This window comes from Melopsittacus undulatus, unplaced genomic scaffold, assembly GCF_012275295.1.
Source record: "Melopsittacus undulatus isolate bMelUnd1 unplaced genomic scaffold, bMelUnd1.mat.Z mat_scaffold_128_arrow_ctg1, whole genome shotgun sequence".
In the NCBI taxonomy this organism is placed as follows: Eukaryota; Metazoa; Chordata; class Aves; order Psittaciformes; family Psittaculidae; genus Melopsittacus; species Melopsittacus undulatus.
The window spans coordinates 97,024-121,314 of NW_022994100.1; the positions used below are offsets into that span (position 1 = coordinate 97,024).

The 24,291-nt window shown below is 45.6% G+C and overlaps 1 protein-coding gene across 1 annotated transcript in view; it reads right to left on the bottom strand.

The window, feature by feature from the left end:
• Nucleotides 1-24,291, bottom strand: part of LOC117435859 (spindle and kinetochore-associated protein 1-like) — a 77,700-nt gene that overhangs the window by 49,134 nt on the left and 4,275 nt on the right. The window contains exons 2-5 of the mRNA XM_034073872.1: nucleotides 15,052-15,173; nucleotides 14,637-14,761; nucleotides 7,055-7,143; nucleotides 5,724-5,858 (exon numbers count right to left, since the gene is read on the bottom strand). Of these exons, the coding sequence (XP_033929763.1) occupies nucleotides 5,724-5,858; nucleotides 7,055-7,143; nucleotides 14,637-14,761; nucleotides 15,052-15,173 (471 nt within the window). The remainder of the gene's footprint in view (nucleotides 1-5,723; nucleotides 5,859-7,054; nucleotides 7,144-14,636; nucleotides 14,762-15,051; nucleotides 15,174-24,291) is intronic.

The window sequence follows — 24,291 nt, forward strand, 5'->3', positions numbered from 1 at the left end:
TTATAATGAATATGCAGATTCTAAAATATTTTAAGGGGTAAGAATTTTACACAGGGAATAAAGCAAGCATCTTCTTTTGCCTTGAATTCAATGTTAACTGAGACATCCACTGTGCAACTTCCTTTCTCTTCCTCCAAAAAGTGCCTTTCTTGACAGATTTGAAGGGTGAGATAATTTGCAAGTTTCTTACTGTGCTGAAGCATTCTGCTTGATCAAGGGACTCTTGTATCCACACTTTAACACAGCATGGACGTGTGCTAAATACCTGCTGCAGAGTTCAAAATTAGAAAGCCACTGCAGACAATCCCCTTTTTTGTGCCCTAATGATGTCAGGAGTAGACTGTTGCTCACATTCAGCACAAAGAGGGTGAAAACCACCTATTCAGTTACAATCTATAGCAGCTGTGGGAGGAGAGGAATGAGACTCTTGGCAGATGCAAAATCCAAGATACCCAGCTGGTATAGGATTTAGACACATATGTGATGCATTTGTACTTTACTAAGTCCCTCAAACAGGCTTAGCATAGGCACAGTCCTGTGCTAGCACAGCCAAGCAGCTCTAGCACTAGAGCTGTGTAAAAATGCAGCAGGTAAAGAGACCCGACAATGGAACCAGTGCTGACCTAGAGAACTGGGATATGAGCCTAACTCTCATTGTTCTAAGACAATATGTGAAGTGTGAGAAAACTTGGGTCGCAAGCTTGCTGGTTAGATTTGAATAAATAGGATGTGAGATGGCAAGCTTAGCACACTCTCCCAATCTATTACTACACAGCCAGGCAACAGATAAAAATTGGAAGATTAATAGTACTATTTAAATTCATGTAAATCATCCTCCACAGAACAAACACGCTTTTCCCATATGAGTAAAAGTACTTCTCCAGCTCCATAAGCACAGCATAAGATGTGACCTTTTTATAAATCCAGAATAAATAGAGGAGGGCTCTGTCCCTACCCTCCCAACCCGGGATCAGTAGTGGAAAGTCTCCCATTTTTAGGGATGATGAAACAGTCAAGAAGTGACATGGAAGACTGTAGTTGAAAGTGGAAGACACAATATTTGCCTGGAATGTTTGCCTGGAACTACTCCTGCCGTAGCATGGGACTAAAAATTCATGTACTCCAGATTCACCTTTCCAAAGTTTTATCAGAGAGAAGTATCTACAGGATTAAATCCACCATATAACAGAAATTATCACAACAGTAAAAAATAGGAGCAGCTCAACATTCTGACTCAATAATAAAAAAAAAATCTTACAGAAATAAGTGCTACCAGGGAACACACTGAAACCAGACTCTTGGTAACAATGAACCAGTGAGCCCAGAGGAGACCATGGAGATGCTGCGAGGGCTGGAGCAGCTCTGCTCTGGAGCCAGGCTGAGAGAGCTGGGCTGGGGCAGCCTGGGCAAGAGAAGGCTCCTGAAGGGGACACCTGAGAGCAGCTCCAGTGCCTAAAGGGGCTGCAGGAAAGCTGGAGAGGGGCTTGGGACAAGGGCCTGTAGGGACAGGACAAGGGGAATGGCTTGAACCGGACAGAACAGGGGAGACTGAGCTGAGCTCTTAGGCAGAAGCTGTTCCCTGGGAGGGTGCTGAGGCGCTGGCACAGGGTGCCCAGAGAAGCTGTGGCTGCCCCATCCCTGGCAGTGTTCAAGGCCAGGTTGGACACAGGGGCTTGGAGCAGCTGCTCCAGTGGAAGGTCTCTCTGCCCATGGCAGGGGCTGGAACTGGAGGAGCTTTAAGCTCCCTTCCAACCTAAACAGTCTCTAATTTTAGGATCACAATTTAGTCATCGAGAGAGTTCCCTCATTTTGGCAGAAATATTTGTCCTTGTCCAAAAAATGCCATTTAAGAAGAGTTGTTCCTCCACGACAGACTGCAAAACGCCCCTTAATGGAGAAGCACAGGATGGGGCAAGTTGCTGTGGTCTGGCCAGTTTAGCCCCATATGGCCAGTGCACAAGTGAATACTAACTGTAGACTATCATGGCCCGAATGAAGTCACCCCACCATTGAGTGCTGCCATACCAGACATGCTAGAACTTCAGTGGGAACTGGAGTCAAAGGCAGCTAAGAGGAATGGCACAACTGATATTGCCAAGGCATTTTTCTCGATCCCTTTGGCAGTAGAGTGCAGGCCACGGTTCACGTTTACTTGGAGAGGTGTCCAGTACACTTGGGATCAACTGCCCCAGCGGTGAAAAGATGGCTGCTAAAAAGGAGAAAAATGACTACTACAGCTGAACCCAGGAGACAAGGACCTCTAATAATCAGGTCCCGACTGTAGGGAAAAAAACCACAGCTTTCCTTTCCAGAAATCTCGGATCTTTCAGTAGGTGGTCTTTGTTGCTTTTAACAAGTCTGATTTATTTCCTGTCCCAGAACAGCTTGGTAAGTCAAGACCTAAACCAACTGTCAGGTACAATAAAACCAGCATTTATCATTAGTTTTCCTTTTAAGCTTAACCATACCTTTCCTCTTATGACAGGATGGCTCAGTTTTTAATTCCTCTTTGCAGAACACAAGGAGAACCCAGCCATACATTCCGTAGCCAAGATATTTCATAAACTCAAAGTGACTTTAGAGATGAGACGTTTGGCGTTTAAGTGATGATTTCTCATCTTCCCAACATACACATTAGAAAGGAACATAATCACCTCCATTACTTTCATTTCCAGGTTTTACAGTGCTGCATATAAGCTAGCTTGAGCTGACAGCACAACTTTCCACCCTGTGGAACATCTACAACTCTAAAGCAGCTCTGTCAGTCTCAGATCTGCAAGAGCTCACTCACCCAGACCTGCCCTTCCCACCACACTGGCATGACAGCAGTAAGAAAAGCCACTCATACTTACATAGGAATTTCCCCAAGATCTTCTGGGGTCACAGGCAGAATGCTCACAGGTGATTTTGCTGCCTTTTTTCATTCTGCTTCATTCACTCGCTGCCTCACATCACATCTCTGGGATTCCACAGACTCACTGTAAAATGCATGAATAATAAGTGTATAAATAGCAGGTAAGTATAAGGAGAATACCATTACAATATCAATCTGCTCACTCACAGGACTAAGTTCCAACCCATCTGTGTGAATGAAGACAATTCACAATCTCTTCTGAAAGAAAAAGAATTAATAAAGCCTGCCTACTCCATTGTCAGCTGAAGAATGCAGCTGACTTCAGGATAGCTCTTAATGTCTCTGCTAGACAGGCTGCTAGCCAGTGAATTAGAAGCACTCCAAACACAGCACTGAGCACTTTGGAATTCAGCGTACCATTACATTTCACACAGAACATGAAGCCTGGCTTTTCATCACGTGAACCACAGCGCAGAGTTGCAGTCTAACAGGCAGATCTCAAACACTTCACAGCTCTTTGAAACAATTTCAAACCATGGGAAGCCTGACTCACCCCTTAAGATTATATACCATGGGTTAGATAAGTCATTAAGGTTATAAAGCAAAGGAATTCCACACCATACAGCAGCAGGCTGGGGTTGTTTATATAGGAATTTCTGTTCCTTAGGCAAGATCCCAAAAGCTGAGGAACGTCCTGCTTTGAGTGATTATTAGAGAATTATTTTCATAAAATTACTTTTCCTCAAAACCCTCAGCTTAGAGCCTCAAACACCAAATTATTTGCCACTCACCGACCCAACTGCTCTCCTACTCACGGCTAAGAGAACAGCAAAGAGGATGCATTTAGCCTAAGCCATCTGAATACAAGGACATTACTGGGCTGAGATGCTCAACACAAATAACTCAAAGCAGTACCAAACTGATCTATCACAAATAACTGATCCTCTACTTCAGTCTACCCTTGCCACAAGAAGAGAGCTTTGTTTGACAGGGCCCTGCAGTCACTGACAGGCGCAGTAGTGCCCCATCTGTTGACGTGAGGGCTGAGATTTCATGCGTTGCTCAATGCAACCCCCCCAAAACCCAGTGTCCTTCTTGCTAGGGAAGATGAGTGCAGTCTAGAAGACAGCCAGTGCCACCTGCTGGACTCACAATCTGCCTGGTCTGCACCTCAGGGACGAGGTGAAGGCTCTGCTCCTTGCCACACCACAAGGCAGAGCCCTTCTGAAAACCAGTTACACTAATGCCGATTTAAACAGCTGAAAAAAACGATGAGGCACTGCACAAGATTTATCCTGGCACCCCTGCGTGAGCACTACTGGCAGGGCACATCAGCAAAGACTTCCCTCAGGGAAGGGTGTGGATTTTGGTGGTGTGGAAGGAGGATATAAAATAGGAGAAACACAAGGACCAAGAGATGCGAGTTCGCATCTTAAAACGTCATTCCTCCCGTACACTCCTGACTTCTGCTCTCTGCCTCACCACAACAAACATACCTTTCCTCCAGGATTCCCTGCTCATCTATACCATCTGTGACATGCAGGTACTTCTGCTTTGGCTTCCCACCCACTACCTTGACACTACGTAGCTGCAATGAGATAGTACATTTACACAGTTGGCTGCTAACCTGAACCACAAAAGGAAAGAACTGAAGCATGTTTCACAACCTTGCTTTTGTGTAATGATAAACTGCTCTCTAAATAAACACCTGGAATACAAAGGCCTGAAGACATACTCAACTTGCTTTTCATTTCAGTGAGATTCCTCTGCTAAATGAGAACATCAGAACCAAGAACATGAGAGAAAAACAGCTAAACCCATGAAGTGTCCCATTCCTCTGTGCGTACAGTCTCATTCTTCCTCAGATTTGAAGGCCTGCATCACCAGGGCTCAAGTGCTTTGCTTTCTCCATCACTTACAAAATGCACTCAATAGACAATCAGTACTTGGCTCCCCATGCATTTTGGGACACATAGGAACAGAAATGGAGAAAGTCAATGGAAGAACGTTTGAGGAAGAGGACTGAAGACCTATTTACAGCAATACAGATGGATCCTGACCAATTATGCTCCATCGAGCATTTGTTTGAGCAGGGAGGTTGGATCCGGGTGAGCTTTAAGGTCCCTTCCAACCCAAATCAGTTTGGGATTTTAGGATAACAATTTAGCTTCAGCCATCAAGAGAACTCCCTCATTTTGGCAGAAATATTTGACCTTGTCCAAAAAATACTATTTAAGAAATGTTACTACTACATGTCAGACTGCACACAAGAACATCTAACAATCAGGTCCCGACTGTAGGGAAAAAAAACCACAGCTTTCCTTTCCAGAAATCTCGGATCTTTCAGTAGGTGGTCTTTGTTGCTTTTAACAAGTCTGATTTATTTCCTGTCCCAGAACAGCTTGGTAAGTCAAGACCTAAACCAACTGTCAGGTACAATAAAACCAGCATTTATCATTAGTTTTCCTTTTAAGCTTAACCATACCTTTCCTCTTATGACAGGATAGCTCAGTTTTTAATTCCTCTTTGCAGAACACAAGGAGAACCCAGCCATACATTCCGTAGCCAAGATATTTCATAAACTCAAAGTGACTTTAGAGATGAGACGTTTGGCGTTTAAGTGATGATTTCTCATCTTCCCAACATACACATTAGAAAGGAACATAATCACCTTCATTACTTTCATTTCCAGGTTTTACAGTGCTGCATATAAGCTAGCTTGAGCTGACAGCACAACTTTCCACCCTGTGGAACATCTACAACTCTAAAGCAGCTCTGTCAGTCTCAGATCTGCAAGAGCTCACTCACCCAGACCTGCCCTTCCCACCACACTGGCATGACAGCAGTAAGAAAAGCCACTCATACTTACGCAGGAATTTCTCGAGAATCATCTGTGCTTGTTGCAGGCATATCACTAGGAAATCCTGGTACTGCAGCTACCTTTTTTCGTTTTGCTTCATTCACTCGCTGCCTCACATCACATCTCTGGGATTCCACAGACTCACTGTAAAATGCATGAATAATAAGTGTATAAATAGCAGGTAAGTATAAGGAGAATACCATTACAATATCAATCTGCTCACTCACAGGACTAAGTTCCAACCCATCTGTGTGAATGAAGACAATTCACAATCTCTTCTGAAAGAAAAAGAATTAATAAAGCCTGCCTACTCCATTGTCAGCTGAAGAATGCAGCTGACTTCAGGATAGCTCTTAATGTCTCTGCTAGACAGGCTGCTAGCCAGTGAATTAGAAGCACTCCAAACACAGCACTGAGCACTTTGGAATTCAGCGTACCATTACATTTCACACAGAACATGAAGCCTGGCTTTTCATCACGTGAACCACAGCGCAGAGTTGCAGTCTAACAGGCAGATCTCAAACACTTCACAGCTCTTTGAAACAATTTCAAACCATGGGAAGCCTGACTCACCCCTTAAGATTATATACCATGGGTTAGATAAGTCATTAAGGTTATATATAAAGCAAAGGAATTCCACACCATGCAGCAGGCTGGGGTTGTTTATATAGGAATTTCTGTTCCTTAGGCAAGATCCCAAAAGCTGAGGAACGTCCTGCTTTGAGTGATTATTAGAGAATTATTTTCATAAAATTACTTTTCCTCAAAACCCTCAGCTTAGAGCCTCAAACACCAAATTATTTGCCACTCACCGACCCAACTGCTCTCCTACTCACGGCTAAGAGAACAGCAAAGAGGATGCATTTAGCCTAAGCCATCTGAATACAAGGACATTACTGGGCTGAGATGCTCAACACAAATAACTCAAAGCAGTACCAAACTGATCTGTCACAAATAACTGATCCTCTACTTCAGTCTACCCTTGCCACAAGAAGAGAGCTTTGTTTGACAGGGCCCTGCAGTCACTGACAGGCGCAGTAGTGCCCCATCTGTTGATGTGAGGGCTGAGATTTCATGCGTTGCTCAATGCAACCCCCCCAAAACCCAGTGTCCTTCTTGCTAGGGAAGATGACTAGTGTTTTACAGGGTTCACGTGAGTGAGTTTTTAGGGTTCTAGCACAAGCTTGAATTTGAACAGTCAAGAGCAAACTCTGGAATCAATACATGTAACAACCTCAGCTCCCAAATGTTTACAGTTAATATACAGGAAAAGGAATACCATTCTGCGGATGGACAATGCCAGGAACAGCCCAAGCCCTCCATATTTATGTAACACGTACCAGCCGCCCGGCGCACTAAAACCATTAGGAAATGCTTCCTGTAAGTGCTGTGCTTCATTCTGTTCCATCTCCACAGTGTCCTGGAGCTCCTAAAATGAATGTTAAGACTTAATCAGAAATCTTGAAATATTAATGTCAAGCACGCAAAATTAGTTTACTATTAGGGTATTGCTAAAGTAATTTTTAACTTGGCAACAGATGTTCTTTGCTCTCCCCTCATCATCTCAGTTCTTTACCCCGCACTTTCCAAAAAGCAACTAGTAAAGCTCAGAAAAACTATTCCAACAATGTCTGTCCTTGCCCTCAAAGTGGCAGGTAACTGAATGGGCAAGAAAAATCTTTACCAATATACCTTACTAAGTCTCGGCAGGGGAATGGTGAGGGCAATGAACACATAGCACAGGAAACCCATCTACATTCCCCGAGCAACACTTTCAGAAAGACTTAACACATGAAAGCACTGCAAACACTTATCAGAACAACACATAAATACTCTCATTAAATAGTTTTCGTAGCTATAGCAAGGATTCAAAAATAGAACTGCTGTTTATCTCGTGTGTCTGTTAAGATAAAGATGTGCTTTCAATGTATAAAACTTGATAAATAAAATATTTAGTTTTTACTGTGCTGGAGAGCTTCTTAATAAACCATTAGTAAACCCAGTACAGGCCCCAGCTTCTTCTGTAGGCATTGAGGATCTGGAAAAGAACTACCACACCCTTATCAAACAACCCTTTGAATCTGCCAGTGTTTTATTGATACGCGGATAGACTCCACAACTAGTTAAAGTTGTAAAGTAGGTATGCTTTTATTCAGCGCTGAGGTGCATGGGGATAGCTCCTGCAAAGCATGCACACCTCAGGGTGGTTGTCCCTTTACACTTATTCTCTTAAGGTATACATAGACATGAGATTGCTCAATCCGCCTATACATATTTATTACCTATCCCCGCTTCGTATTATAATGAGCCGGAAGGTCCTTTGCACTTGCGCAGTGCCCCTTCTGATCATGGGCAGGGGTCTCAGGATGAAGTAAATGAGTCTTCCTCCTGTGGGCAGGGGTCTTCAAGATGAAGTAAATGAGTCTTCCTCTTCTTAACCTTTTTACCTTTTAATCTTCAGACATGGATTTAGGGTTAGTTGGCGCCCAGTCTGCTTCTCCTACTGCTTATCAGTAGGAATAAACATCCGTGTTTTTGTCATGGTCTTAAGGCCTGATCGCCCAGTCTGCTTCTCCCCGGCTTATCAGCAGGACCTTTCATCTGCTTTTGTCAGCAGAACTAGCATCTGCTTCTTCCCCTCCAGCAATAATCAATGCCTTGGCAAGGTGGCAGTGGCAGATACTTAGGACAGACAATACTTTTGTTTAAGTAAAGGAATTCCTTTAACCCCCTTGTACAATTTCTCTATATTACCCCCCTGTACATTGGTTACCAGTGTATCAGTCCCCCCTTTTTCTATAAAGTGAGTAAATTCTTTTACTATATTATTTATGACAGAGCTATCCATGTTCCTTCTATTGATTTATGGAGTAATTTTGATATAAATTGTATTATGCAAGGTACTATAATTAAGATTAGAAAACCTTGTTTAAGTATATCTCTGAACCATCCAGTAACTCCTAGGTTGTTTAGCCATTCATCCAATCCACTTCCAGCAATTCTAAGCTCTTTCATATTCTCCTGCAATTTTTTAAGCTTGGCATGGATCGATTCAGAATGATCAGATAAGTTCATACAACACATACCTTCGAAATCCTCACAGCCATGTCCATGGGCCAATAATAAAAAATCAATTGCTGCTCGATTTTGTAAAGATGCATGTCTTACACTATCTGTATCCGTGGCAAGTGAGGATATTATGTCTGAAGTTATATTTAGTTGTTTAGCTGCCCAACATGCCAAATGATGTATGTCTTTCAATGCTTTCCCTGCTGCACTTGATGTGATTTTCCAGGGAGCTTTTGGAGCCTTTTTGAATCCAGACGCTTTGTTCTCTAATTTGATAGTAGTGAAAGTTGTGAGTAATACTTGGAACGGCCCCTTCTACCTTGGTTCGAGATCTTCCTCTGTGGTATACATAATCTCCAGGTTGTATATTATGTACTGGACTCTCCAGTCCTCTGCTTCGAGTTCCAGCCACATGGTTTTCTTCTCCCACTTGGAGAGGCACTCCCTGTTGGACCCCATATGGTCTTCCATATAAAATTTTACATGGTCTAGCCTTTTCTTTCGACCGAGGTTTAGTTCAAAGCCTTAATAGAGCCAGTGGTAAGGCTTGGTACCAATATTAATTTATTTCCTGACATATTTTACAACTATTTTGCTCTAAAGTGCGAGCCTCGGTCGGAAGAAATTGCCTCTGGTACTCCAAAACAAGGTATATCATACAACGATGTTCCAATTACTTGTCTTACATTATTTATTCTACAAGGGAATGCTTCTGGCCACCCTGAAAAAGTATCCGTTAACACCAACAAATATTGGTAACCTGTTCTCGGTAACTCAGGAAAATTTATTTGCCAGTACTGTCCTGGGTAGCTTCCTCCCCAGTTGTACCAATTTGATTTCTAATTTCGCCTTCCTACAATTTGCCTGTCTAAGTATTTATACAAAGAGTTGCGACCCCAATGAGTTTTATTAGGTTCCTCCTGAAGTATCTTCCAGAGTTGATTACAGGGAATTACTATTCGCCCATCATGTATCTGAACCCAACCCCCTTTTTTTTCCTGTCCTTTGAGATCTTCAATCAATTTTCTATCCTCTGAATATCTAGGTTTAGATTTCTCAATTGTTAGTTTGCCATCAGGGATTAAAAGAATGATTTTAGATTGTTCAGCTTCTTGTTTGGCTTCAATATTGGCCAAATTATTTCCAGTTTCCTGATCAGAGTCACCAGCTTAAATTTAAAAACCAAAAAAAAAAAAAACCATGAAGGAGATAACCAGTGGGCTTCTTTCTGTTCCAGAACTGCTAATACAACATGAGACACTAGTACAGTAATCTTTTGTCCCAAGGTAAATTTGCAAGCCTCTTCAATGTTCATGACAACTGCAGCCACAGCCCTTGGGCATCTGGGCTATCCTTTGCTTGCTTCATCCAGCTGTTTTGAAAAATGCACCACTGTCTTCTTATAGGGTCCTAGTTTCTGAGCAAGGACCAAAGCTATTCCCTCTTCATAGGAATATAGCCAAAATGATTCAGTCACATCCAGAAGTCACAGAGCTGCAGTTCTCATTAGCTCTGTTTTAAAGCCCTCCTCTACAGAATCAGTCTATTCCAAAGAGAGAGGTTTCTTTTAACAGTTCATATAGTGGTCTTACCAGAACACCATAATCATGTATCCATGTCTGCATCATCCAGTCATTCCCAGGTACGTACTCCTTGATGGCTGATGGTCGTGGTGTTTGATAAATGGCTTCTTTTCTAGCAGTTCCAACTTCTATGTTCTCCTGTTGTTTCATATCCTAGGTAGGAAACTCAGGTTTGAATTAGTTTGGCCTTTTGTCTGGATACCTGATAATCATTCAGTCCCAGAAAATTCAACAATCCCACCATTAACGAGACATATTCTTCCTTTGTTCCTGTAGCAATTAATAGGTCATTCACATATTGTAAGAGTCCCTCTGAGTGGGTGGATCAAAACTTGTTGGACTGGTTTTAAACCCTTCAGGTAATACTGTCCAAATTAGTTGAGTTTTCCTTACTGTGTCAGGATTTTCCTTATTCAAAAGCCAATAAATTCTGGTTTTCTTTGGCCAATATTAAGCAAAGAAAGAGTCCTTTAAATCCAAGACAGCAAACCATTTGATTATTATTCAATTTAGTAACACATGCCTATACCCCCCTTCCTTGGCAGTTCTGTAAAGTCAATCTGCCATTGTTGGCCTGGTCCATTTGTTCCCTTTTAGATTTTTCCAGATTGCAGGGTCACTTATATTACTCTCCATTGCCTCTCAGGGCCATCTCTCTCCCCGGTTATTTCCCCCACAAACACAGCAGTTAGTTACATTCAATGCTTTACAAAGAGATTTTTTTTTTTTTTTTTTTTTTTTTTTTAGCAACTGTGGGAATTTCATATTGGACTCCAATTTCCATTTCATGATAATACATGATGTTGTATTGACTCTTTATATTTTTCTTTGATCTTAATACTAATAATCACATTTGGATCTTCTCCAGTTTAAGCCCAATTTTAGTTACTTTTTTTTTTTTCTGTTTCCAATTTTTCAGTTAAATTTCAGTTAAATTTACTGGCTTGCAGGCACGGGTTGTACAGCTCTTACATTGATAGTCATATCTCCAGCCTGCAGTATTCCAGCATACACAAGACCATCTTTTTCTTCCACAGAGGTGTGATGACTGATATCTAGCCGTTTGACTAGGTACATCATCAGGATTTATGTGACATTGGTATCCACCTGGGCAAATATATTTTGGTTGGCTACTATAGTACCACCTCCACTCTAAACTTCCACAATTAGTATCTAAATTATCATCTATAATATCACATGCATCAAAAATTATTGACAGTGAGGTACTCGAATTGGTTATAACTTCATTATAACTTATTCCAATTAATCTTCCTTCTGAATTTGTTCTCACTGAGTTTGATTATATATGCAACTGCCTGTCTTTGTTCCTTTGCATTCATAAAAGGTGTGGTAGATCAGCATTTGAGAGGTTACTCTCCCTTGTCTAGTTGTGGTAATGCATTCACTACAGTTGTTGTGAATGATTTTAGAAGCCACGGCATTTTCCCATATGGTTCCTATCAGAACCGACACCAAAAGAGGTCCGGTCAGGATCATAGTGCTCAGCGGTCACAGCCCCAGGGGTTGCAGCCCTTGGCAGACCTTTTCAGCTGCAGCACCAACTCCCTCCGGTCTTGCCCTCTCTGGTAGGTTAAAGGTATACCCCACAACAACTATTCCAACGAGGTGGTAATTTCACACCGAATGCAAAAAGAACTGTAATTGATTTCTCAAAAACTATTCGTGGTCTCCCTTACCAGTAATAACATACTTCAAACAATTGGGACACTTGGCTCTTAAAATAATTTCAGCTATATCTGCATTTCCCATATCAAATTTACAGGAGTCAATATGAATTCTCTCAGTTACTTATCCAAGTCCTTTTGAGGGTCAGCTTGGTGTCTCCGGGTTCAGTCACAACTTTCCATTCTTTCCTTTTATTCATGACGCATGTGTCCACCTTTTTCAGCAGTTCTTATCGCCGTTTCTGTAGTTAAAAGAACAAGAAATGGTCCCTCCCAACGAGGGGATAAACTCTCTTCTTTTTCAGCTTTTATGCCATTTTAGTTCTAATTCATTCACTGCAGCCGCCCCATGGCACTCCCCTCCAGGCAGTCTCACTTCCAGGGTCCAGACTCCCCATAGCACACACACCGATCTGGTTCCACAGAAGAGCCTACTCCCCCACCTCTGCTCAACATTCCTTCTCCACCAGTTTCAAAGCAACCGCTTTCTTTTTTATCCACTTTCCATGTTTCCTCCTTTACTCCCAGTCCGCATTTATCAACATGTCTGTTTCCACTTGTTTGTCAATCCCGGCACCCATCCCATACTCAAACACAGGAGCTGCTCGAGCTCCCTCCTTAACTTTAAACATCTTTCCCCAGTATCACAATCTGAACAACATTTCATTAGCTTTTAGTTTTTCCTGTTCTTTTCCAAAGCAAAAATTAAGGGATCAGGAAGAGGTATATTAATTTTGCACTGTCACATCTGCATACATTCCATTTTCCTTGTCACCTCAAAACAACATTAATTATAACAATGTATCATAATTCAAAGTTCCATTTTTGGGCCATTTTCCTTCATCTTCCAAAGTATATGAAGGTCAGCATTGGTTACAATATTTTACCAACGTTTTCTTGTTTACAGAGGCCCCAGAAGATCCTCTCAGTTCTTTCTAATGAGCCAAAATGTAACCCAATGGGCTTTTCCTCAGAATTTCCTTGTTTTGACCGGCTCCCATTTCAGTCAATCTTTTACAGATCTCTATAGCTTCTCAGTGCTCTGCAAATGCACTTATGAAAATATGAGAGCACCTACACAAGTTTCAGTTACAGAAAACCTTTGCAATCATGCCTCTTAAATTTTTTTTTTACATTTTTTACAATTTTTTTTTTCCAGTTTGTGTTTTTTTCTCTCTTTTTTTTTTTTTCTTTTAATCTTATACACAGGACAGAGACAGGACCACAAAACATAGACACTTCGTCCGTCTCCGGCCGCTCTCCTCGCGGAGACACGGAACCGCGGATTGGGACTCCACACTCGCTTCGTAGCTATGCTACGTCTCAGTCACACAGAAACACAAAGTTACACATGGGATCCCCCACTCATACTATGGTTCCGCTTACCATCCTCACGGTTCTCAGAATTTGAGATACAGCAGAAACCTGGTGGGTTCGCTTACCCTTCACCTGCCCCCCTAGCAGGTCCGTCCTGGCTCCCAAAACTTGGGATACAGCGAAAACCCGGGCTCACCCGATCCGCTCCCAGGATCGCTAGCAGCCGCTCTATCGGTCGGCGAGCCCCCCGCTTGCAAGCCATACCAACCAAGGGGAACTTCGCTGTGCGCCAGACGTCTCTGCGCGCCCCGGGCCACGCGTACGCCTTACAGGCCACCTAAATTACCAAAACCTAAATTACCAAAACCCAAATCACCAAAACCCCAAACATACCGTTTCTCCGCAGCCGGCACAGGTTGTTGTCTGTCCCCGCAGTGAGCAGACGAGAAGTGGAGGTCCTCCAGGCAAACAGCCTGTGGCGCCGAGGATGTCCACCCCTTGGCCGATCCTGCAGCCGGACAGAGGCCTCCTGGCTGGCTCGCCAAATTGATGCGCGGATAGACTCCACAACTAGTTAAAGTTGTAAAGTAGGTATGCTTTTATTCAGCGCTGAGGTGCATGGGGATAGCTCCTGCAAAGCATGCACACCTCAGGGTGGTTGTCCCTTTACACTTATTCTCTTAAGGTATACATAGACATGAGATTGCTCAATCCGCCTATACATATTTATTACCTATCCCCGCTTCGTATTATAATGAGCCGGAAGGTCCTTTGCACTTGCGCAGTGCCCCTTCTGATCATGGGCAGGGGTCTCAGGATGAAGTAAATGAGTCTTCCTCCTGTGGGCAGGGGTCTTCAAGATGAAGTAAATGAGTCTTCCTCTTCTTAACCTTTTTACCTTTTAATCTTCAGACATGGATTTAGGGTTAGTTGGCGCCCAGTCTGCTTCTCCTACTGCTTATCAGTAGGAATAAACATCCGTGTTTTTGTCATGGTCTTAAGGCCTGATCGCCCAGTCTGCTTCTCCCCGGCTTATCAGCAGGACCTTTCATCTGCTTTTGTCAGCAGAACTAGCATCTGCTTCTTCCCCTCCAGCAATAATCAATGCCTTGGCAAGGTGGCAGTGGCAGATACTTAGGACAGACAATACTTTTGTTTAAGTAAAGGAATTCCTTTAACCCCCTTGTACAATTTCTCTATATTACCCCCCTGTACATTGGTTACCAGTGTATCACTATGAACAGGATTAAAAAAGAAAAAAAGATTACTTTTAGCGATGTTGCCTGTTCAATATTTTCTTGACAACCAAATCCTATTTTCTTCAGGAGACCATGCAAGGATTCTATCTGCTTTCTTATTTTAAGAACCACGTACTTAAGGGATGATTTTTGACCTGCCAAAAAAGAAAGAACATTAAGCCAAACCATCTCCAACACAAAATGAAAATCCCATTTCCCTCCCCTCCACATGCAGCAATTATCTACTAAGTCTATGTGCCCCAAACACCAGTATCTTCCCAGAAGAAGCAGCAATATTTGCTGGTCAAACTGTCAACCATAGAGCCAACAGTTCAAAGCTGCTGTGGGAATAAAGGCTTCTCTCCAGCACAAGGCCAGAAAGCACTAAGCTTTACCCACTACTGCTACAGCTTAAAAGCAAAACCCACTCTTCAGTTCCTTTCACCTTTCAGTGTAAATCGAAAAAACCGTTTCAAAGATGAAATCTTTTCCCTTTCAGCATCTAAAGTGTCCAGGTCTGAGAGCAACCTTTGCGAGCAAGAAGATTCAGAACTCTCTGCCATCACTCTGAAGGGAAACAAAGAATGCAGTAATTTCAGAAAGAATTGCAAACACTAGGCATGAAAGCAGCATTTTAAAGAGGACCCTGATCTGCCAAAGCAGCAAAAGGAACCTAAATGAAGCAGTAAATGGAGTAACTACCTTTTATTTTACAACACCAAAAGCACAAAGTGACTGTTGTTAGACCAAACAAAGCAATTTCCTGAACTCTGGAGATAAACACAGTGTACTAACATACAATTCCTCATGAAATTGAATTACATCTTTATTATATTAAAGTGCTCACTACTAAAGGAGTTGGAAACTTACTGCAAAACCAGGAAATAGTGGTTTATATAGAGCAGACCTATAAATCCCTCTCTGGGATACATCATGAGGTGATCAATATTTCAAAAGCCTGTGTTTGTTGCAGGTTTTTTTAATAATTAAACAAACAAACAAAACCCACCAAAAAAAAACAACCACCACCAACAAAAACACAACAACACCAACATGCTCCTGCCTGCCAGAGCAGAGAATGGACGCACAAAACCAGAACGCTTCTGCCTGCAAGAAAGCTTAAAGCTCCTCCATTTCCAACCCCCTGCCACGGGAAGGGACCCCTTCCACTGGAGCAGCTGCTCCAAGCCCCTGTGTCCAACCCGGCCTTGAGCACCGCCAGGGATGGGGCAGCCACAGCTTCTCTGGGCACCCTGTGCCAGCGCCTCAGCACCCTCACAGGGAACAGCTTCTGCCTAAGAGCTCAGTCTCCCCTGTTCTGGCAGGTTCAAGCTATTCCCCTTGGCCTGTCCCTACAGGCCCTTGTCCCAAGCCCCTCTCCAGCTTTCCTGCAGCCCCTTTAGGCACTGGAGCTCCTTTAAGGTCTCCCCTTCAGGAGCCTTCTCTCCTCCAGGCTGCCCCAGCCCAGCTCTCTGTGCTGCTGCCCCAGAGCTGGATCAGGGCTGCAGGGGGGGTCTCCCCAGAGCACAGCACAGGGGCAGGATCCCCTCCCTGAGCTGCTGCTCACGCTCTGGGGGTGCAGCCCAGCACACGGGGGGTTCTGGACTCACTGCACACTCGTCATGTGCAGATCCGTGCCAGCCCCGCAGCCACGGCCCTGCCACACCGGCCGCCCGTCCGCCATGAGACCCGGGACCCTTAGCATTCCCTCAGGAACCGCACAGCCTGGCCTTGAGCACTGCCAGGGATGGGGCAGCCACAGCTTCTCTGGGCACCCTGTGCCAGCGCTGAGCTCACCACCCTCATGGTGGATCCACCACACCGCAAAACAAAGGTTTACTTCCCTTTGCATTTTACAGCGCTACGAACCGGCACACATCACTTATTAGTCACTTAGGAGGGCCCGGCCGATCTCCGCGCCTCAGCAGAAGCGGGAGGGGCTCCCTCCTAACCCGCATTACCCCGGGCCACCCCCAGCTCCCTCACCAAGCCCCCCAGCACGACCCCTTCTGTTCCCCGATCCTCACCTCCGCGATCCTTGCGGCGGCGGCTCCGAGCAGCACCACAACAAGCAAAGCAACCAGCACAGCAATTCCCGAGCACAGCGGCTGGGCAGGGACTGCTCCGCTTTCAAACCGCGCTCGGGCGGGCGGGTCTAGAGCTGGCGCATGCGCTGCAGCTGCAGGTGGGCACGGCGGGGGGAGAGCAGCAGAGCGGCCCGCAAGCAGCCCCCCCACCTCCCCCCCCAAGCAGCGGCCCCGCAGCGGTGCTGGGGGTGATGAACGTTCAGTCAATGGCGGCCTTCAACAGAAGGCGAGGCCGTCGGTAACAGCAGTGTTCATCAAACAGCGGTTTGCAGCACGGACACACTCGTATGGCTCCCACAAAACACTCTAGTCCCTTTTCTTTGCTCTGCAGGAGAGGGCGAAGTTACCCCCAACTAATTCGTTTTCCTGCTCAACTCCATCTATAAAGGTTTATTGCTAAGGAGAAGCTGTTTATCTCTGCAAATTAAAACCAAGCAAAACCTCTGCTGCTTTTCCACAGCTCTCTAATGAACCGTAGCTCTCAGCTCTCTCTCCAACGTTAAAAATAACCCAACCTTCCTGAAGAACTGAGAAACAGATTAACGTACAAATGAGTTAAAGAAGGGCCGTGTTTAAAGCAGCAGTGCGCTCCAAGCACTGACTGCATTCAGCAGACCTGTAAGAAGAAAGGAAAACCAGCACAGAAGGACTTGCACTGACAGTAACTAAGTTACTGAAGCTGGCCCCTACAACCACACAGAATTCTAACATACTGAGCAGCCGAAAGCAATCACATCTTCAGTGGCACACGGGAGCCAGCACAAACCCCACCAGCAGTCCTGTCTGCACAACCACACTGAGGTGTTGTGTTCTGAGATTCCCATCTTTCACACCGTATACATCTAATTATCCAACTTGTACACTAACTGGACATACATAGGCTGTATTTCTGTCGGCACACAATAAAGGCATCAGTAAAGGGGAGGGGAGAACCAAAGGCCCTGTTTAACAAGCAATTGTCACAGAATCAAAGAGTCACAGAACAGTTTGGGTTGGAAAGGAGCTTAAGTTCACTTAGTTCCAACCCCCCTGGCCAGGGCCAGGGACACCTCACACTAAACCCTGCCACCCCAGGCTCTCTCCAACCCTCCCTTGCACACTGCCAGGGATGGAGCATTCACAAATTCCCTGGGTAACCCATTCCAGTGCCTCACTACCCTTACAGTAAAGAAGTTCCTTAGATCCAATCTAAACTTCCCCTGTTTAAGTTTTAACCTTTTCCCCCTTGTCCTATCACTACAGTCCCTAATGAACAGTCCATCCCCAGCATCCCTATAGCCCCATTCAGATACTGGAAGGCTGCTCTGAGGTCTCCACACAACCTTCTCTTCTCCAGGCTGAACAGCCCCAACCTTCACAGCTTGTCTCCATAAAAGAGGTGCTGCAGTCCCCCCTGATCATCCTCGTGGCCTCCTCTGGGCTTGTTCCAACAGCTCCATGTCCTTTCTATGTTGAGGACACCAGAACTGTACACTGTGCTCCCTCAAATATTGGTTCTAGATTTTAACTTTCTTGTTAGTTGTCTTGCACCAAACACCTGTGCAGTAACTCGAATTACAACATATGACCATAAGAACCATATTATGCTGGAATGGTTTGGCTTGAAGGGGCTTTGCCAGGAGCTGGGACACCTTCCACGAGAGCAGCTTGCTCCAAGCCCCATCCAGCCTGGCCCAGAACACCTCCAGCCTCTGGAGCCAGGCTGAGAGAGCCAGGCTGGGGCAGCCTGCAAAGAGAAGGCTCCTGAAGGGGAGACCTGAGAGCAGCTCCAGTGCCTAAAGGGGCCCTAAAAGAAACCTGGGGAGGGGGTTTGGGACAAGGGCCTGTAGTGTGGGGCTTTTGACAAGAGCATGTGGTGAAGGGACAACAGAGAATGGTTTTCAACTGAAAGAGGGGAAATTTAAATCAGACATTAGGAAGTTCTTTACTGTGAGGCTGCTGAGGCCCAGGCCCATGTTGACCAGAGAAGCTGTAGCTGCCCAGAAATCTTCAATTGTTTAAAAACTTAACTTCTTGTTGCCGTTGAGCTAAAAGAAAGCAAAGGCTTTAACAGGCAGATTCTCCCAGAGCAGTTTCCCACCAGCATTTCTTTGTTCTACTAAGTTGAGCCTCCATGACGGCTGAGAACAGAGGTTTGTGTTCCTTGTATTTATCAGTTTAGGCTGCTTTCTCCTTGGCCATACCTAAACAAAATGCAGCACAGGAGCCAAACTGCCACCTGTGAGATTAAAAAGCAGGGCCTGTTATTTTGAGAATTTCTGGGACTGCTGTTGCTGGTTTTGAGGTTTTCTCCCAGCACCATCCAATTTCAGAGTTTTGATGTTGTCATTTAGTGTATTAATGTGAACCAATATAGGATTTTCTTATTAAAAGGATGGTCAGTTAAATAGAAAGTAACAAAGCCAGAACATTAAAAGGAATTTACAGGACAAATTTGTTTGCAAGTTCAACCAAGGAGTGTGCTCAGCAAGATGCATCCTCTAGAGAGGAAAAGAGCTGAGACAATGAGACTTAGAATCACAGAATAGTCAGGGTTGGAAAGGACCTTAAGATCATCCAGTTCCAACCCCCCTGGCCAGGGCCAGGGACACTTCACACTAAACCCTGCCACCCCAGGCTCTATCCAACCCTCCCTTGAACACTGCCAGGGATGGAGCATTCACCAATTCCCTGGGCAACCCATTCCAGTGCCTCAGCACCCTCACAGGAAAGAATTTCTTCTTTATATCCAATCTAAACCTCTGCTGTTTAAGTTTCAACCCGTTACCCCTTGTGTACGTTCAGGTTTTTAAGATGGTCTCGAACCAGATCCTCTCTCTCCTACAGTGGGCCTAGGGTCATTATTCTCACAGTCCCTGCATCTGCCTTCTAAGATTTGGGTGGTGTGGTCAGAACATTTGCCAGTGAAGACGGAGGCAAAGAAGTCATTAAGAACCTCAGGCTTCTCCAAATCCAGGGTAGCCAGCTCTCCCGATAGCTTCTGGATGGGCCTACATTGTCCCTAGTCTCTTCTTTATTTGCCATGTACTTATGGAATCCCTTCCTGTTATCGTTTACATCCCTAGCCAATTTTAATTCTAAGTGGCCCTTGTCTTTCCTAACCTGGTCCCTAGCTTCCCGAACAATATCCCTGTATTCTTCCCAGGCCACCTGTCCTTGCTTCCACCTTTTATGAGCCTATTTTTTCCCTCAGAGTTTCCACAGCAGCTCCTTATCCATCCAATGGGGTCTCCTGGCCCTCCTGCTGCACTTCCTTCTACTTTGGGATGCAATATTTCTGAGCTTGTAGCAGGTGATCCTTGAATATTAACCATGAGTCTTGGGCCCCCCTGCCCTCTAGGGTGATAGGACAAGGGGTAACGGGTTGAAACTTAAACAGCAGAGGTTTAGACTGGATATAAGGAAGAAATTCTTTCCTGTTAGGGTGGTGAGGCACTGGAATGGGTTGCCCAGGGAGGTAGTGAATGCTCCATCCCTGGCAGTGTTCAAGACCAGGTTGGATGAAGCCTTGGGTGATATGGTTAATGTGAGGTGTCCCTGCCCATGGCAGGGGGGTTGGAACTGGATGATCTTGAGGTCCTTTCCAATCCTAACTATTCTATGATTCTATGATTCTATATCCCATGGAACCTTGCTAAGCAGGTTCCTGAAGAGGCCAAAGTCTCCTCTCTTGAAGTCCAGGGCAGTGAGCTTGCTGCACACTCTTCTCACTGTCCTGAGGATCTCAAATTCAACCATCTCTTGATCACTACAACCAAGGCTGCCCTGGAGCATCACATTTCCAACCAGCCCTTCCCTGTTGGTGAGCACAACGTCAAGCAGGGCACCTCTCCTTGTCAGCTCCTCTGTTACTTGCAGGAGGAATTTGTCTTCCACACAGTCGAGGAACCTCCTGGATTGCTTGTGCTGGGCCGTTTCGTTGCTCCAGCAGGTATCAGGGTGGTTGAAGTCCCACATGAGAGCAAGGGCCTGTGAGCATGAGGCTGTTCCTATCTGTCTATAGAGCACTTCATCCACAGGTTCCTCTTGATCAGTTGGCCTGTAACAGATCCCCACAGTAATGTCTCCCATCATTGTCTTCCCCTTAACCCTGACCCACAAACTGTCTGTTAACTGCTCACCTGTCCCCAGGCAGAGTTCCATACTCTCCAGCCTATCCCTAACATAAATGGCAAATCCCCGTCTCCGCCTGCTGGGCCTGTCTTTTCTAAAGAGCCTGTAACCTTCCATTCCAACACTCCAGTCATAGGAGCCATCTCACCATGTTTCTGTGTGATGCCCATTATATCATACCCCCGCAGATGTGCACACATGTCGAATTTCTGTTCCCCATGCTAAGGGTGTTTGGATAAAGGCATCTTTGCCGAGCTCTAAATGAAGACAGCTCATTGGCTGGAGCAGCTGGAATATCTCTGCATTGCTCTGATCATTTATTATATGTGCTGGCAACTGACTGGTGTGCTTGTTCTTCTGGGAAGGCTGGTGCAGAGCACAGCCCTTTGGCATCAGAGTGTGTGGAGAGCCTCAGGAAAGAACAGGGCATAAAGCTTCCCACGGCTGTGATAGGAACTTCATACTCCTGGGCAATGCAAGGCATTGCAAAGCACATAACCAGATCCCATAGCTCATAGCTGCAGGAGGGAAGGGAAGAGGCTGTTTGCCAAGACCAGAGCGTTGCCTTTACCTGTGTTCAGCCCCAGAGAGTGACCCTCCCTGGGGCTCTCTGCAGGATGTTCCTGCAGAACTGAGCAGCAGGAGCCCGTGTTTATTCGTGGGAAGAACTCATTACATTTCAGCCTTGAAGCAGCCACTGGCCTGGAGGCCACGAGCTATGGGAGGTTTGTCCATACTTCCCTCTGCTTCACTAACTCCATTACTGTGACTAAAGCTTGGAGAGATTCCCTAAGGACATGCAAGTCCATCCCGGGAACAATGGGAACCAAACTCCCCATCCTCGGTTCTCTGCACCCTCCACAGTGGGGTCTCTGCAGCTCTGCTTGGCTCCTCTAGGTCAGATATGGCTTCTGCTGTGCTCGGTGGGGAAGATGCTGCTGTGGTACTGGGAGCAGTGAGGAAGAGACAGAGGGCATTTGAAAGGCTCTTGATGCTGGGGAGGAAGGGAGGCATGCTGGAGTGAGGAGACAGAACACAAAATGAATCTCATCCTGCTCCCACCAGACCCACCCAATGCAGGAATCAATGAGCCAAGCCTGTACGATGAACACAGCCCCTGCTGAACCCCTCCTGCTTTACGTTTAATCTTGACACCAGTTGAAAAGGCTGTAAAGATGTGATGGTTTGCAGGACCCATCCCTTTACAAAGTGTTTCAGAGAGAGATGGCTGTTATTCTCCTTTAATTAGCACATGTGGTGCCCTGTTAATAACAGACATCTTGCTACAAAGCTTGAGCTTTAATGAATTCATGCAGGTAGAGAGACCGATGCTGCTTTGAGAGGGCTTGGTGAAAAAGAAAAGCTCATCACAATGTCGTGGGCAGGGCTTGGGCTGGGAAATGCTGGGAGATGGCATGGAGAGCTCATGCAAGGGTACACAGAGCTCCCCTTGGCTTTAGAGCAGTGAAGGGAGCAGAAAGGTGAGTGCAGATCCCAGCAGCAAGACAAGGAGAAATGCTTACCTTGCCTAGAGTGGTGAACGAGAGAGACAGAATGGAAGAATAGAAGCAAACTTCTTAATTCCCTCATCCTACTATTTTATGGGATAAGGGGTCCTGATTATGAAATCTCTGCATCTGTGCAGAGGCTGCAGCTGCCTTCAGTGAAAAAGCAAGTGAGAGGTAAATGGAAACTGTAAAATCTGCTCAGTGTTCATGAAGAGGTAACAAGTCTCTACATTTCCTGCATTATTCTTATATGCACAGTGTTTTTTTTGGGATTTCATAGAATCACAAACTGCTCCAACCTGGCCTTGAACACTGCCAGGGATGGGGCAGCCACAGCTGCTCTGGGCACCCTGTGCCAGCACCTCAGCACCCTCCCAGGGAACAGCTTCTGCCTAAGAGCTCAGCTCAGTCTCCCCTGTTCTGGCAGGTTCAAGCCATTCCCCTTGTCCTGTCCCTACAGGCCCTTGTCCCAAGCCCCTCTCCAGCTTTCCTGCAGCCCCTTTAGGCACTGGAGCTGCTCTCAGGTGTCCCCTTCAGGAGCCTTCTCTTGTCCAGGCTGCCCCAGCCCAGCTCTCTCAGCCTGGCTCCAGAGCAGAGCTGCTCCAGCCCTCGCAGCAGCTCCATGGCCTCCTCTGGCCTCGCTCCAACAGCTCCAGGTCCCTCTTGTGCTGCTGCCCCAGAGCTGGATCAGGGCTGCAGGGGGGGTCTCCCCAGAGCACAGCAGAGGGGCAGGATTCCCTCCCTGAGCTGCTGCTCACGCTCTGGGGGTGCAGCCCCACACACGGGGGGGGTTCTGGGCTCCAGCACTCACTGAAGCTGGGTCATGAGGAGCTTCTCCTCACCCAACACACCAAGTCCTTCTTGTCAGGCTGCTCCATATCCTCTGCTGCAACCTGTGTTTGTGCTTGGTTTGGTTGTATGTGATTGATTTGTTTTATTACCAGTTTGCTTGTATAGTTCTCTTTATAAGTGACTGTTTCCCTTCCCTGGTGTCCCAGCCATGCCCAGGCAACTGAAGGGCTGGGTGACTGGATCGGGGGCAACATGAGAGCTCCTGACCCTTCCCTCTGTCCATGCTGCATGTTTCAATGATGAGTTTGACCTTGCTCATATTTACTAAATTGATGGGATTTATGGTCTGCAGTACAGGAGAGTTTTCCAACAGAGATCAATGTTAGTATGTGCTTTCTGAAAGTTCCCCAAAGCTTTCCCAGCCTTAAACTAGGATGGACAGGAGGTGGGAAATAGATGGGAATAAAGATAGCACTCAGATCTCTTAAAACTACTGTCCCTTTGTGTCCTACTCTCTTCCAGCACCCCAATAAAACCCTCTATCGAGCACATGAGCACATGAAAATAGACCACAGTTTCCATCATCTGCTGCCAGAAAGCATCATTGCTGGTTTTACCACCACTGTTGGTCTGAGCAGCTATTTTCATTAGGCCACTGAAATAATACTTTTTCATTACAATAGACACGGAGACCCAAGAAGAGAAGAGGAAAATACTGGGATTGGTGATGGTGAATCCTGGAACTCCCACTTGGTTACCCCTGCCCCAGTGGGAGCGTGTTGCCTGCTGGTCTCTTAGCCGTGGTGCATGTCCCTGTATTCACCACCAGCTTTTCCCAGGGTGGTTCAATGAGAGGGACCCAGCCCTTAGAGCAAAGGCAGGAACACAGCCTGAATGCTCTGGGGCCATCCTTTTAGGGGTGATTCTGTCTCCGCCCTCTAATTGCAGGAGATGCTGCAGGGTCATCACTCATCAGGGACTGAGATGTAGCCAGGAGCACCATGAAGGCCATCCCTTTGCTCATGAGATAAAATGGGGCTCTTTCTCCCCTTTTAGTCTCATGCTTTGCATTTTCCCTTTCAGTGCTTCTAGAACTGTACTAATATTGCTAATTAAGCTGATGAGGCAAAACTTGGTTTCCTTCCACTGCATGTAGAGTAAGCCAAGAAGCTCAGTGTGGGAGCC